Source organism: Eupeodes corollae, chromosome 1 (genome assembly GCF_945859685.1).
Source record: "Eupeodes corollae chromosome 1, idEupCoro1.1, whole genome shotgun sequence".
In the NCBI taxonomy this organism is placed as follows: domain Eukaryota; kingdom Metazoa; phylum Arthropoda; class Insecta; order Diptera; family Syrphidae; genus Eupeodes; species Eupeodes corollae.
In genome coordinates this window covers 194,241,299-194,256,096 of record NC_079147.1, presented here as the reverse complement: position 1 = coordinate 194,256,096, position 14,798 = coordinate 194,241,299, and the positions used below count along the sequence as shown (strand labels likewise).

Here is a 14,798-nt window from a genome sequence, read left to right as displayed (position 1 = left end):
TTTAAATTCATTTTTATTCCTTATTCCTTAAAACTAGCTTAAAGCTAGACAAAAATTCATAAAACTAGCTTAATTATCCATAACTTACAACTAGCTTACTGGTCCCATACAGACACTCTAAGTTAAACAATAATACTGAATCTTACGCCTTTCGGCCCTAAGATTTTTTTTTGTGCTTTATACCTATTTTACTTAAAATTAAACCTTAAAACTTAAATTATAAAACAAGTATGTAAGCCGGTCAAGACTTAAAACCCCATCCCGACTACAAACTATCAAGTGCTGATTGAAGCAACCAAACTGGTTCTCTTGCTTCACCCTATCAGTTCGGTCCCGTTCGAACACAGCCTTACTGAACCGAAGGAGCTCTGCTCCTCCTTTTGCCATGACGTCCCGATTGTATAGGAGTCGCCTAGCCACGGTTCTTAGTCTGACATGGTAGATTAACGGAACTGCCAGTCTATCCTGTATCACACCGCATTTGTCTAAAAAGAGGAATTCTTCTGGTGGAATGAAGCCGCTAAAGTGTGCACTTTCAAAATACTCATCGTTCGGATAGAACGCCCCGAAAATTAAATTGTTGGTCGCAGACATAGCTCTTGCAATGTGACCTCGAACGAGTTTTATCACGAAGTTATCAATTCTGTTGATTCGAGCCACGTTGTATAGGACCTCGTTATATAAGTAATGAACGTAAGAAGATTGGGCTGTTCGATATAAGCCGGTACAGCGTCGTTAACACTGCCGCTCGAACGCTCGAAACTTCTCGGTCTGTTAAGTGGCAACATTGAACCACACAGGACAACCATAAACGATCATCGGCAGTATATGGGCCATTTAGCAAATTACCTTCACTCTGGGGTCAAGCCGACTGCCGTAAAACAGACTTTTCGTCAGAGCGAAGGCTCCCCTGGCCCTGGTCAGAGCAGCATTTATATGTCTATCGAAATATAAATAAAATACTGATCTAACCACATACACCGAGGTACTTTACTACACTTTTGCTCGTAGCTAATAGCTACCCATGAAGATCAAGAGCACTCCAAAGCAAATAATTCATTAGCCAGACTTTTGAAAGATAGCGCCTGTAATGTTGAAGCTATGCACTATTCTTTCGAGGACGATGTTAAAGAAATCACACAAATCTGTTAAGTTGTTTCTAACTTTTAAGTAGCAGCGCTCGCAAATTCTACATGGTCATCCTGCTGAAACGGATAAATTTGGCAGGGGTGGCCAACCAAGGCTCTATACAGCTCGGAAATGCTGTCGTATGCGGCCTTGAAATCGATATAAAGATAGTGAATGTCGATTTTTGAGTTTTTAGTTGATAGTCTTTTCTTGTCTTGAGCCACACTGACAAAGACATATCCGGTTGTTGACGATGTGCTTTAGACTTTCACATATTAAGGCAGAGAAGATTTTGTAAGCAATGTTAAGTAGACTGATGGCTCTATAGTGGATTTTCAAACTATTTATTTATTTCTATTGTTAAGGAATAAAGTATTTTTCTGGAAGGCTAAAAATGGATGGGATTCTGGGGTATAGAATAATGCTGTGGTAGGTATGTCTCAAAAGAATCCAATGTGACTAATGCCTTAGATAATTTTTTAGTGACAAAAGAAGAGAAAATTACAAATTTCGCTCAATATTATTTGAAAGTTCTTAAACATTTTTTGTAGATGTTAAAGACTAGTTAAGATGGAAACAGATTTCTGAAATCCTACACACTTTCCATCTAAAACTTGATGTCCTTTTAATTTAAAGTGACACTTAGTAAGTAGCAAACGAAAAATAAGAAATAAATAAATGTCACAGGTGTTTTATTTACTTTTATAGATTTCTCAATTTTAATCAGATGGATTTTTAGTGAAACTTAATTTTTCGTTGATGTTATAAAATAAATAAAGGCACTTTTTTGTTTGAATGTCAAAACAATTTATTTTCAGTCCTTCGGATTAATTTACACCTACATCAATTTGAAGGCAATCTTGACAAATAGTCAATTATACGACTCTTAAGTCCTAAAGATATGCTTTAGGCGTAAAAAACAGTACATCGAAATTTATATCAACCATAAAAACTCAAATCGGTTCACTTACACATGTCCTTGAATATTATATGTATAAATCGGTTTCGTTTCATTTTTCTACTCACCACATCGAACTGTCACATAAAAAGTATCCTTTTTCTTCATTGCGTGCTTTATTCTTGTCTTCATTTACTACACCTAAATAATTTTCTCTTTTATTTCTACGTATGTATAAACCTATACATATAAGTATTTTCAGATTTCCATCATAGACACTTTTCTTTCACACAAACGAAGAAGTAAAAAAAGGAAACCATTGAGCAAGGATAAAAGGCAAAGCTATAAACTGGGATACACTAGACTCATCAGGACAAGGACACGTAGAATGTTATGGTCAATTTTATTCAGGAATCTTTGTGTACATAGGCTCTTCCTTTTTACTATTAACTTTTTTTTTGTTTTATTTATTTATGTGTTTCTACGAGTATGTATCATTTGTAAGGACGTCTATTTACACATGCTACCATGTGTGTGATCTGTATTTCTGATTAAAGTCGTTTTCATTTTTGTAGTCGTATTTAGCAGCTCCTTGTTTTTATTTGATTTGATTTTTCTTGTATTTGGTAACACAACATTGACAGTTCGTTAAGATACAAAAAGAGTTGAGTGTGTTTTTCTTTTTTTTTGTTGGTATTTTCAAAAAATTGTAACGATACTTTTTAAATTTATTGATTAACCTTGATATCATTTCATCATTTTTAGATGATTTGTTTGTGTCCAGAAGGTTAAAGTTAAGGGAAACAAGAGGGTTAATTTATTGAGATAAAATCTTTTTTACAAAAAAAGTTAAAGATAAATCATTCCTCTTCGGAATTTTTGGTCTGTATGTGAAGATGATATATTTCTTTTATTTTATACGAAGTTGGGTTTCAATACACAGAATTAAGTTATTTCTTCCTACGTCAATCTTAAATGACGCAAATGGTGTTTTGTTATACAAAAATGTGTCATTGGAATTTCATCTTGCTCCATAAAGCATATGATTTTAATTAAGTTTATTATTAAGATGATGAAAAAATCTAAACAAAATTCCGTTTTTACTTTGTATGACCATTTGGAAGTTGTTGTATGTTTCGTCCATTTACAATCGGATTTTAATTAAATTTTAAGAGTCTTAAAGCTGTTTTAGATTTTCTATAGACCTTTCAATAAAGGAACATTTGGTTTAGAAAAACAAAGTTGTTGTGTTAACAACCGTCAAAAGTCAACTTGAACATTGGCTTAATTGTTAAAATAGTCAAGTACCAAAAAAAAGCAATGGGTGGATTTTTTTCATTCTATGTCCTGAATAAGACTTGTAGTTGGGTGCCATTCTTTCTAAAAAAGGTAATTGAGGTATCCTTGAAGGCAAAAGCTATTTTGTATTGCTTTGCTATCCAGACGGCAGCGGAGGAATTCCCGAGATGGAATCAATGTTGGCGTCTACAGTTCCAGTAAGGTTGAACTACTTAGTGAACACCTTATAGGGCTTCTTCGACTTACTCGAAGCCCAGGCCTGTAAGGAGCGGTTTTATCCGGCTCCCCATCCTTGGAGGTATACTTAGAATCTGGCCCTCCAGGTTGGAGGTTGTGCGTCGGGGTGACTTCCTGGCCACGTAAAAGCTTTCATAGTTGCGAAGCACCAACAAGCCTCGGATACGGACGGATTTACTCTTGACAACCTAGGCAAACGAATTAAGGACAACGAACTTCGGATATGCAACTTAATTTACTTCACCTCCAGAATGAGTTTTTTAAAAAATAATACTTTATTTATGTCACTTATAAACAATACATCAATACATCAGCTATCGTTACTAAAAACTGAACTCCATATCTGATTTATTTGGAGTATTTATACTCTAGGAAAAGAGACTTGAACAAAGAGCATTTGGTTTCAAGATGATTCATTTAAATCTGTTTTCTAAGAATGGAACTTTATAGCTTATTACTAATTTAGGTTTGGAAACAATATTCATATTTTGGGCCTAGAGTTTAATTACAAGTACGTGTTATTCATGAATCTTAACTTGCACGTGAATTGTTAGGTCCCTTAACGACCACTTGCGGCCGAAGAATTAGCGGAGGCCCTAGACTGCTATAAAGCAAACGTCACCGCCATCCAGGAAATACGATAGGTTGGCCCGGGCAAAAAGAGGTGAAAAACTGCGACATTTACTATGGTGACTGCTACCGCGAAAACCAACACACTTATTTGGATGCGGCTGTGTCATTGGAGCCAGACTAACTCAACAAGTCATGAACCTTAGGTGCATCAACGAGCCCTCATGACCATCCGCATGAAGGCTAAATTCGGAAACATTAGCTTGATATGCGCGCATGCACCCACACAAGAAAAGGATGGCAACACCAACGATATATTCTTCGAGCTCTCAGACAAAACATATGAGCAATATCCTAGCTATGATAGGTATTAAAATTGTCCATGTCGATAATGGTCCTGGTGGTATAACCGGGAAGAACAGCCTGCATGACAACACTTCCGAAAACGGATTCAGGCTCGTAGCTTTTGCTGCGGGGCGAAACGTCATGGTAGCCAGTACGTGCTTTCCACACCTCAACATCCACAAAGGAACTTGGACTTCTCCAGATCAATCTACCCCCAACCAGATTGACCATATTGCGATCGACGCCAGACACGCTTCCAGCATCAAGGATGTCCGAACTTTCCGAGAAGCTAACATTGACTCGGACCAGTACCTCGTTGTAGCCAAGGTAGCACTTTGGGTTTTCAGACCCAAGGCAAAACAGGAAGATGCTGTAAGAAGATACAACGTCGAACGGCTACAATCGCAAGGGATCGCCAAATTCTTTCCGACCGAGTTACAAGTAACTTCTCTCGAAGTTCTCTGCCGCCAACACAATGTGTCAAAAACCAGTGGCAACTAGCCAAGATGCAATCAGACAAGTCGCCTCTGATGTGCTGGGTTTCAAGCACCCACCTACAAGGAACCTTTGGTTTGATGAGGAATGTCGGCAGGCCAATGCAGCTAAACAACAGGCACACAAAGCGGCGCTGCATAAAAGGATGAGAGATGCTCATGAGCTCTATGAGCAGAAGAGGCTAGGAGCATGCACCAACTTATCTGTAAGATATGGTCGGAAGAAAGCATGCCCGATGAATGGAACCTTAGTATTTTTTGCTCTATCCACTGAACTGCACCAACTATAGAGGAATCAGTCTACTTAACATCGCCTATAAAATCTTTTCTGCCGTAATATGTGAAAGTCTAAAACTCATCGTCAACATAATGATAGGTCCTTATCAGTGTGGATTCAAGCCAGGAAAGTCCACTATCGACCAAATATTCACACTACTTCAGATCTTGGAAAACCCCATAAACTTCAAATCGATACCCACCATCTCTTTAGTTTTGGAGTCCCTGTCAAACTTATCCGTTTGTGCCGATGATGATGGAGAATGCACGCTGCTCCATAAAGGTTGGAAACAAAAACAGAACCTTTCGATGTTAAAAAAGGTTTAAGACAAGGTCATGCGCTGTAATGCGATTTTTTTTAAAATCGTTCTTCAAATAATAGTGCAGAGCTCACACGTCAACACTAGAGGCACTTTCTTTCAAAAGTCTGTTCAATTACTGGCATATGCTGATGACATTCACATAATCGGAAGAACTCAGCGTGATGTCAATGGGGCTTTTGTGAGTATTGAGGCAGAGGCGGCAAAAATGGGTTTAACGGTTAATGAGGGCAAAACAAAGTACATGCTGTAGTCAAGAAAGGACCTACACCACCTACGTCTTGGTCAAAACGTCACCATCAACAGACGTTACTTTGAGGTAGTCAAAGACTTCGTCAACCTAGGCTCCGCTGTAAACGCAGAAAACAACATCAGCGCTGATATCAAAAGAAGAATAACTCTTGCTAACCGCTGTTCCTTTGGGCTAAGAAAGCAATTATGTGGTAAAGTCCTTTCTCGAAGGACCAAAGAATCGCTTTATTAAGGAAAAATAGGAATTTAGTGTATTGGTTACGATATGTTAAATTGAAACTGTTTATGTTTCCCAATCTGAATCAAAGATTATTTTTTATATTCACAGCGATTGATGTTAATGTTAATAAAAATCGGTTTTTTGCAAAAGATAATAAAAAAACCAGGAATGCCCGAACCCGTTTTTTCCTCCTAGCACTATAATTGGTATAAACCTTCAACAATGAAGGGAAATGATGTTTCATTGAAATTCAATTTATCTTAAAACTCTCTTCCTTATTCAAAATATGCAAAAGACTGCTCATCCTCAACATCACCCTCACCTACTCATTTTTAATTTAAAAGAAAAAAAAACTGAATTACCCTTAAAAATCCTTCCTTATTGAATTGATGATTACAATCTATGCTTTCCATCCGAAAACCTTTAAATCTTCACTCAACTGCCACGAAGGACTTAAGTTTCAGCTTCATCTTTAGCCTTTGAAGGTAAGGACTAAAGCCATAGGTCTGGTGGGTAAAGTTCGAATATATAGTCAATTATCATCTTCACAGTTCACTGTCAATTTTGGTGCGCGCCGCCATCAACCGCCCGACACCTTCTCTGTCCTATCATATTAATACTATACAGCAGGAGGAGTTCACCTCATCAATCAATATGTCATTAAGGATTCAATAAAATTAAATCGACAAGAAAAGAAGAATTTTCTTTATCAATACCAGAAGCCAATGAAAAATATATACTCGTAAATATAGGTGCGATGGTCCTCGAGAACATTACGCACAACCAACACAAACAAAAAGTGAAGAGAAGAACCAAAAACAAAAAATCCTTGATTCGATTATCATGGTCCTGAGAATTTATTTTGATTTTTTTTTCTTCTTAAATATTTTTCTTTTTTGTTTCTCTTGTCGGTTTTATGTTCTTTGGTAAAAATTCATCCAAGATTTCGCAAATTGATTTATGAAAAGGTTCAATGACGAACAACCATCTTAACACCATTTGCCATCGTAAAGTTAAGTGGTTTTTAGATACAAAGTACATTATAGAAGCTTGACGACACATCCAGGATAGACTACGTTCCGTTTTTCAAGAACACACAAATTTTATATGAATAAGCCTAAGAGTATGTGAGTGTCCTTGGGAAGGCCATAACAACAAAATGGTTGTTGAAATATTTGTAGAGGGAAATATTTTTCTTTTCTTTTTGAAAATTAATGTTACAAATATTTTCAGAAACAAGATTATATGACTTGTTCTACAGATACTCTATCTATCATAAAAGGTTATGTTCAGTGATTCGATAAGATAAGCTTTGATATTTTCATGTGTGTCATGAATATTTGGGTTTTTATAGAGCTTTACCAAAATTTATGACTTTTGGGACGAGTAACTTTAAGTTGACAATATATTTTCGGAAAACTTCAATAAATAAAAATAAAAATTGAAAAAAGTGACAAAAGTTGTGTCAAAAGTTGTGTCAAAAGTTGTGTCAAAAGTTAAAAGTATTGCCTCTTCAAAATTTAATGAATGTTATAATTTATTGGATGCGTCGTAAACCTTGTGTTCCCGAAAGGGGTGCCATTTTGATTTTTAATAAAATGAAGTTATTTTTATGAGAAATCAATGGTTCACAGTTTCTTAGTGAATTTTAAGAATCAATTTGTTGTTGAATAGTTAGTTTTTTTTTCTTTTTATTGGCTTCATAATTAAATACAAATTTACTTTTCAGTGTTTTTATATAACCACGTCTTTTATGGTTTGATCGAAGACCGTCTACCAGAGTGACATTTTAATTTAATTTGTACATTTTCAAAAATAAAAAGCTTCAAACATTAAAATATTGAATAAATACATCTATCATTATTTTTTAAAAATTTCCTTCGATTATTTGGTTTCTGTAACGAAAAGCTTTCGTAATGTACCCATTTAGAGGGTCCCAACCACTCTCCATTCAGAATTTTGATATCTTCGTCTAGAGAAGAAGCTCCACTTCGAAATTCCTTGAGTATGGGACAGATTCCCACAAAGCATAGATCGCACAATAATGGTAGTTCTGGTCGATGCGGAATATAATTCAAACGTTCACCTATTATTTTAAATAGCATACTGATTTGTTCTGTTGTATTTTGTGCCAAGAAATACGTGTTTGTATTTAAAAAATGATTCAGCTTGCTGTGGTAGGTTCTGTATTGCGTAGACTCTGCTTCCGTAGTGAACTTATCATAAATCATATTTCTAACTTTCCTTAGCAAATCTTTGAATTTTAACTTCGTGGCTTCATTATTATCGGTGGTTGATGATACTGTAAAATCTGCTGTTGGCCATTTTTGTCTACTCAGTAACGCAAGTTCTTCCAAAATGTATCAGCTGCATGAGAACCAGTCTTGGAATCCTTTCTTCTCCCATCGCAATTACTCTTGTCACATAATCAAAATGTATTTTTAGCGTATCCAAAAATAGCGGTGCTATACCTGTTTCTAAGTATAACATATAATTTGGTAATCTACCAGTCAGCTTGAAAGTATTTCGTATAAAAAAACGAAAACATTTTTACACAGCCTCAAAGGAAATATATCCCCGAAATTGGGGTCCGTAGAAGAGAATTGATAATGCAGCTGTAGGCAAGATTAACCGATAAATTCCAGGTTTTGCAGTAGCGTTCGAGTCAGTGTATCATTAGCTGCATACCGTTTATAGTCTCCGAAAGAAAGACTAAATCATCTGCAAACATTACTCATAACAACTCCCCCTTTTACACTAGCGATAGTATCGTTTATGTACAAAATGAAAAATAGAGTACTAAGAACGCAACCTTTTATAACGCCCATTGACGTTTCAAACTCGTCTGAGAGGAATTGACCATCCCATACCCTTGCAACATTTTCTTTGTAGATTGCTCTGATGACAGATATCATTTTTGTAGAGATTCCGTATCCGTAGAGTTGGTAGAAATGTGCTCCTTTGGGAATTGAGTCGAAAGCTGCACGGAAATCTACAAAAAAGACATACAGCTTTATCCCCCTCTTTTTATAGATGTCGCCAATATTTACCAAAGAGAAAATTAGGTCTATCGTTGAATAGTTTTTCCTGAAACCCGCTTGAAATTCATGCAAAATCTGCTTTTTTTGACCCACTCGCTTAACCGGTTGAATAGTGTTGCTCCAAATAACTTTGCCACTGCATTGAGAAATGAAATGCCTCGGATCTTCAGGGTATCCTTTCTTGTGCAGTGAGAAAATGATTGCTCTTCGAAAATTTTCCGGAACATCACCTGTCTCAAAAATTCTGTTGTACTCCACGGTTAGAAAGTTTAAAAATTCGGGTATTAGATTTTTAAAATATTCAAAGGTTATTCTATCCTCTCCCGGAAGTTTCCCATTCTAAGATTTCTCTATAACCAATTCTACCTCAGAGAGCGTGATAAGGGCATCTAAGAATTCCTCAAATATGTAGGGTGGCGCATACGGAAGCGATGGTGATATTTGTGCTGTGTTGAGAAGATTCATGAAATGCATTTTTAACTCTTCTATATTGATAACTGTGTAGGTCATGTTTTATTCCGCTTACAAAAATAACTGCTTTCCAAAACTCCGCTGAAGATTTGTTTTGTTTATTGTCTCAATATTTCTTCGACCAATTTCCCTTTTTTTCTAACAGAGCATTTTGTAATATTTATTTGCCTTCCAACCGTACAGACCTGTTTTCTTCAGAGTAAATAGCGAGCTCTCGTGATTCTTTTACTTTTGCGCTTTCGTTACTAACATCCTTTCCTTTTCATTCCCATTCATAAACTTTTTACACATATAGATAACCACAATACAAATTTCCTAAAGTATTAAACCTCCTCTAAGGATGGCTCCGAAGCCATTCCGTCCGGGTAACCGGTTCGGTCTCCTCGATGAACTTACGCTTTCCGATCCTCCTGACCCGCCGCCTCCTCCTCCAAAAAGAAATAAGCCATCGAACAGCTTGTTTAGTGAATTCCCCTCCTTACCAACGAAATCAATTTTTAAAAATCCCCGCTTTGTACACATAACTCCCAAAGATGATTCCAAGCCCCTAACCAAAATCAGTGTGTTTATCCTTAAAAAACTTATCGACTCCATCAGCACGCATTACGAAAAAATATCCCAACTAAGAGACGGTTCCAACCTTATCCTAACAAGAGACCAAAACATAGCTGATAAATTTATTAATTCGAAAGTTCTAGATAGCGTTTGTCCCGTTAATATTAAACTGCATTCTAACCTCAACCTATCTAAAGGCATAGCATACGCTCCCTGCCTGATTAATGTCTCCGAATCTGAAATCATTTCGGAACTTAAAAGCCAATACGTCACTGACGTGTACAAATTTAATAAAACTATGACAAATGATAAAGGCAAGGAAGAAACTAAACCTACAGGCCTTATGATATTCTCCTTTGACTTGTTTAAAATCCCAGAATCCATTGAAATCGGTTGGTACAAAACAAAATTATCCGAATATATCCCAAATCCAATGCGGTGTCGCCAATGCCAACGGCTTGGGCACACAACTAAATGGTGCAAGAGCCCTGCTTCATGTGTAACATGCAATTTCCCCCTCCATGAAGGTATAAACTGTACTCGCACTGAATGTGCCAATTGCTCTGGCCCCCATCCTGCCTCGTCTAAGAACTGCCTAAGGTACATCCAAAGCAAAGAAGTACTTGAATTAAAAACAAAAAACAAATGTACACTAGCTGAAGCTAGACGAATGCAAAGAGAAAGGTACCAGACTCATTCAACCATCTCTACGAGTCTTTTTTCTGAAAAACTAAAAAATCCCCCTCCCGACACAGTTAAAGCTCCCAAGCCATCTACCTCTTCTGTTCAAACAATCAACGATAATAAAACTCAGCACATTTCTCTTAAAGCAAACGTAACTGAATTACAAAAAAACGACTCACAACAAAATCAAACAACAGCTAACACAGAACATAACAAAACTAACAATGAAAAGATCCCTAACCTTGATAACGAAAAATCTGACTCAATAGTATTCACTCAAAATAATCCTAACGACAATACCTCTCATTCTCCTGTAAACACTCAAACACCAACTACTTTACCTACTTCAACTAGATCAAACCAAAATGACTCTCTTCAAACAATTACCTCTTCAGCCCAAACGCAATTCCACATGAACATTGACAATGATCATGACACATATTAATAAAATCAATGTTCCACTCTCAACCCGCGCCCCCGTCGGTGATGGGAGCCCCCACCACAACGTTGGGGACCCTCATCACCGGAGGAGGCGCGGGAACTCTAAAACACCAGGTGGTGCTCGTTCTTCTATCTGTACACTTAGTGGTACGGATAATAAGAGCGACTCCACCGGCTATAATGACCTAAAAATACTACAATGGAACTTAAATGGTTATTTCAATAACCAGCATTCGCTTCAATTGCTTATTAATGAATTAAACCCGTGTATAATATCTCTTCAAGAAACTCATTTAAAATATAACCAACAAACATTCCCCCCAAACAAATATTCAGCCTTTTTTCACAATCTACCCACCAATACAACTTCCAAGCAGGGTGTTTGCCTCTTTGTTCATAAATCAATCCCTCACAGATTCATAGACATTAATTCACCCATCTCTGCAGTCGCTGTTGAAATTGAATTGAAATATAAATTAACAATCGTTTCACTTTATATTCCACCTGACCAAAAATTTGATTCCAGTGAACTTGAAAACATTATAACCAACATCTCAACACCAATCATCCTAACCGGTGATTTCAATTCTTGGAGCCCTTCTTGGGGATCCTCAACACTAAATAGCCGTGGTAAGTTAGTTGAAAACTTTATAGCTAACAAAAATCTCACTATCCTTAATGATGGTCGTCCAACTCACCTTTCTACACATGGTTCTTTTACTCACGTTGACCTAACCCTATCGTCCCCACATCTCATACCAAAATTAGTCTGGAAGGTCTCCGATGACTTGTACGGCAGCGACCATTTCCCTATTCTTACAACTCTATCAATGGAGACTAATCCCAAACTTCCAAAACCCCAACCTAAATTCTTGACAGAGCTAGCAAAATGGGATCGGTTCCAATCCGAGATCACAAGGCAAAATTCACTTAGATTATCTTTTAATGAGGTAAACAGAGAAGCTGCTTCTATCACCAAGTCAATCCGCTACGCAGCTAACCTCAGCATTCCCCAAACCACACCACAACTACATAATAAAACAGTCCCCTGGTGGAATCCAAATCTCAACAGCCTGCGACAAAGAAAGCAAACAGCATTCAAGGCTTTTAGAAAATCTCCTTCTGAATCAAACCTCATAACTTACCGCAAAGCAAACGCCGAATTCCGAAGAGCTGCAAAAATAGAAAAGACAAGATGTTTCAATAAATTCACCTCTGAAATCAACCAAAACTCTTCCCCTAAAAAAATGTGGTGTGATATTAGATGTCTCACTGGAAACTATACTCCTCACACTATTAAAGTTGTCAAAACCGAATCTTCGAATCTAACAAACCCAATAGAAATAAACTCCTATTTTGCCGAGTCTTGGGAAAATTCCCAATCAGATTCTTATTTTCACCCATCTTATTTACAACAGAAACACGAATATTTAACAACAAGTGCTCCTCCTTACACCATTTCACCTTCAGCTAGTTTAATCGAAACTCCTATTACTATTGTTGAACTCGAAAGCTGTTTGTTCTCTGCAAAAGGCAAAACTCCTGGCTTCGACAGGATTTCTTATGAAATGCTTAAAAAATCGCCCTCTTGTCTCAGATCTAAGCTTCTGTCTTTGTACAATAACATCTTTAACAATGGTACTATCCCTCAATCATGGAAAGTTGCAACCATTATACCTATACCAAAACCAAACAAAGACCACTCCACCTTATCAGGTTACCGTCCCATATCCCTTCTTCCCTGTGCATCAAAGATTTTGGAAAAAATTGTTTCAAAACGAATATTTTGGCTCATCGAAAAAAACAAATTTATTGACAAAAATCAACTTGCTTTTAAAAAAGGTAGAAGTACCACCGACTCACTTATTCACCTGGACTTTTTCATATCCTCAACCCTTTCTGAAAAAAACCACGCTTCGATCTTGGCAATTGATTTTGAACAGGCCTTTGATCGAATTGGCCTACATGTCATTCTAAAACAATTAATCGAATGGAAAATTGGGCCAAAAATTTTAAACTATGTTAAGGCTTTTCTCTCAAATCGCAAATTCAGAATAAAAACTAACAACATTTATTCCAGCATCCACAGTTTAAAAAACGGCATCCCACAAGGGTCACCGTTATCAGTGATCCTATTTATAATTGCTTTTAACGAGATAAACAAAATTGTTCAAAATTATTCAGAAATAAATCATGTACTATATGCAGATGACCTTATATTGTTTTCAAAATGTAAAGATCTAACAGTTTTAGCAACAATATTCTCAGAAATAATTACTAACTTGTCAAATTGGGGTAATATATCTGGATCTAAAATATCCACTTCAAAATGTGAATTGTTACATATCTGCCGAAAATATAAATGCCAAAAATGTATAGTAGGAGTAAGCCTTAATAATATTCCTATAAAAAATGTCAGTAATTGTAAAATATTAGGTATATTTTTTGATTCAAAATATAGTTTTAAGGACCACTGTACTTATATTAAGAAAAGCCTAACTACCAGAGTAAACATAATTAAGTACTTGAACTCTAAAAAAAGTAACTGTAATTTAAATACCATTATTTCTATTATTCGTTCTATTATTCTTTCCAAAATCGACTATGGCCTCCCAATTTATGGAAAATGCGCCAAATCAACCTTGCAACTCATTTCAACACCATATCATGCAGCCATAAGAAACAGCATTGGAGCTTTCCGCACAACCCCCATAAAGAACATCCTAGTCGAAGCCGGTCTACCTAATCTAACTGCAAGAACCGAATTTCTCACCTGGCAAATCCTTAAAAAGGTCAACTCTCCGTTCCCTACACCGATTCATGACGATACTACAAAAATATTAAAACGAAAAAGAACACCAAAATACCTTTCAGCCCTCCAAAAAGCTATCGGAGACGCAGTTAAACTTAACACGCCCATCATCATTGATAAAAAGGCTAAAAGCAATCACCCTCCTTGGAATCTGACCTGTGAATCCATCATCTCAATATTCTCCGATTTCCCTAAAGCCACCACTAATAAGGAAATATTCAAAACTATATTCCTAGAAAAAAGTGAAAACTACAAAAGACAAGGTTGGCAACTATTCTTTTCTGATGCATCTAAAACAACAGATGGAACTTCATTTGCGGTTGTCAGTGAAAACGGCTCTATAATCAGTAAGGGTCTTCTCCATTACACCTCATCAATTTTTACGGCTGAGGCTTTTGCAATCCTAAAAGCAATCGAAGCAGCAAAAAATAAAAAGACCATTATATTTACTGACAGCCTATCATCAATCAATGCTATTAAAAATATTAACAACTACTCCACCATAGCTGTTGTAATTCGTGACAAACTGATTGCCAAAAAGAAAAACCTCAGATTGGCCTGGGTTCCAGGTCACAAGGATATCGCTGGAAATGAAATCGCCGACTTAGAAGCTAAACAAGCACTCAAAGAACCTCTTATAGAATTCTATCACTTCAATGCCAAAGACTTCAGAAAACACACCAAAGCATTTATGACTGCGAACCTTAAAGATTACTGGCTGGGGTATCACCATCACTACTCAACACTTAATCCTG

General features: G+C 36.6%; 2 protein-coding genes across 5 annotated transcripts in view; one reads left to right on the top strand and one right to left on the bottom strand.

Moving 5' to 3' along the window:
• The window catches only part of LOC129941717 (trissin receptor), a 343,356-nt gene that overhangs the window by 283,881 nt on the left and 44,677 nt on the right, over positions 1-14,798 (bottom strand). The window lies entirely within an intron of this gene.
• On the top strand, positions 9,892-11,235 carry LOC129947870 (uncharacterized). The gene has a single exon (XM_056058612.1). It carries the CDS (start codon positions 9,892-9,894, stop codon positions 11,233-11,235), a length of 1,344 nt encoding a protein of 447 aa, XP_055914587.1.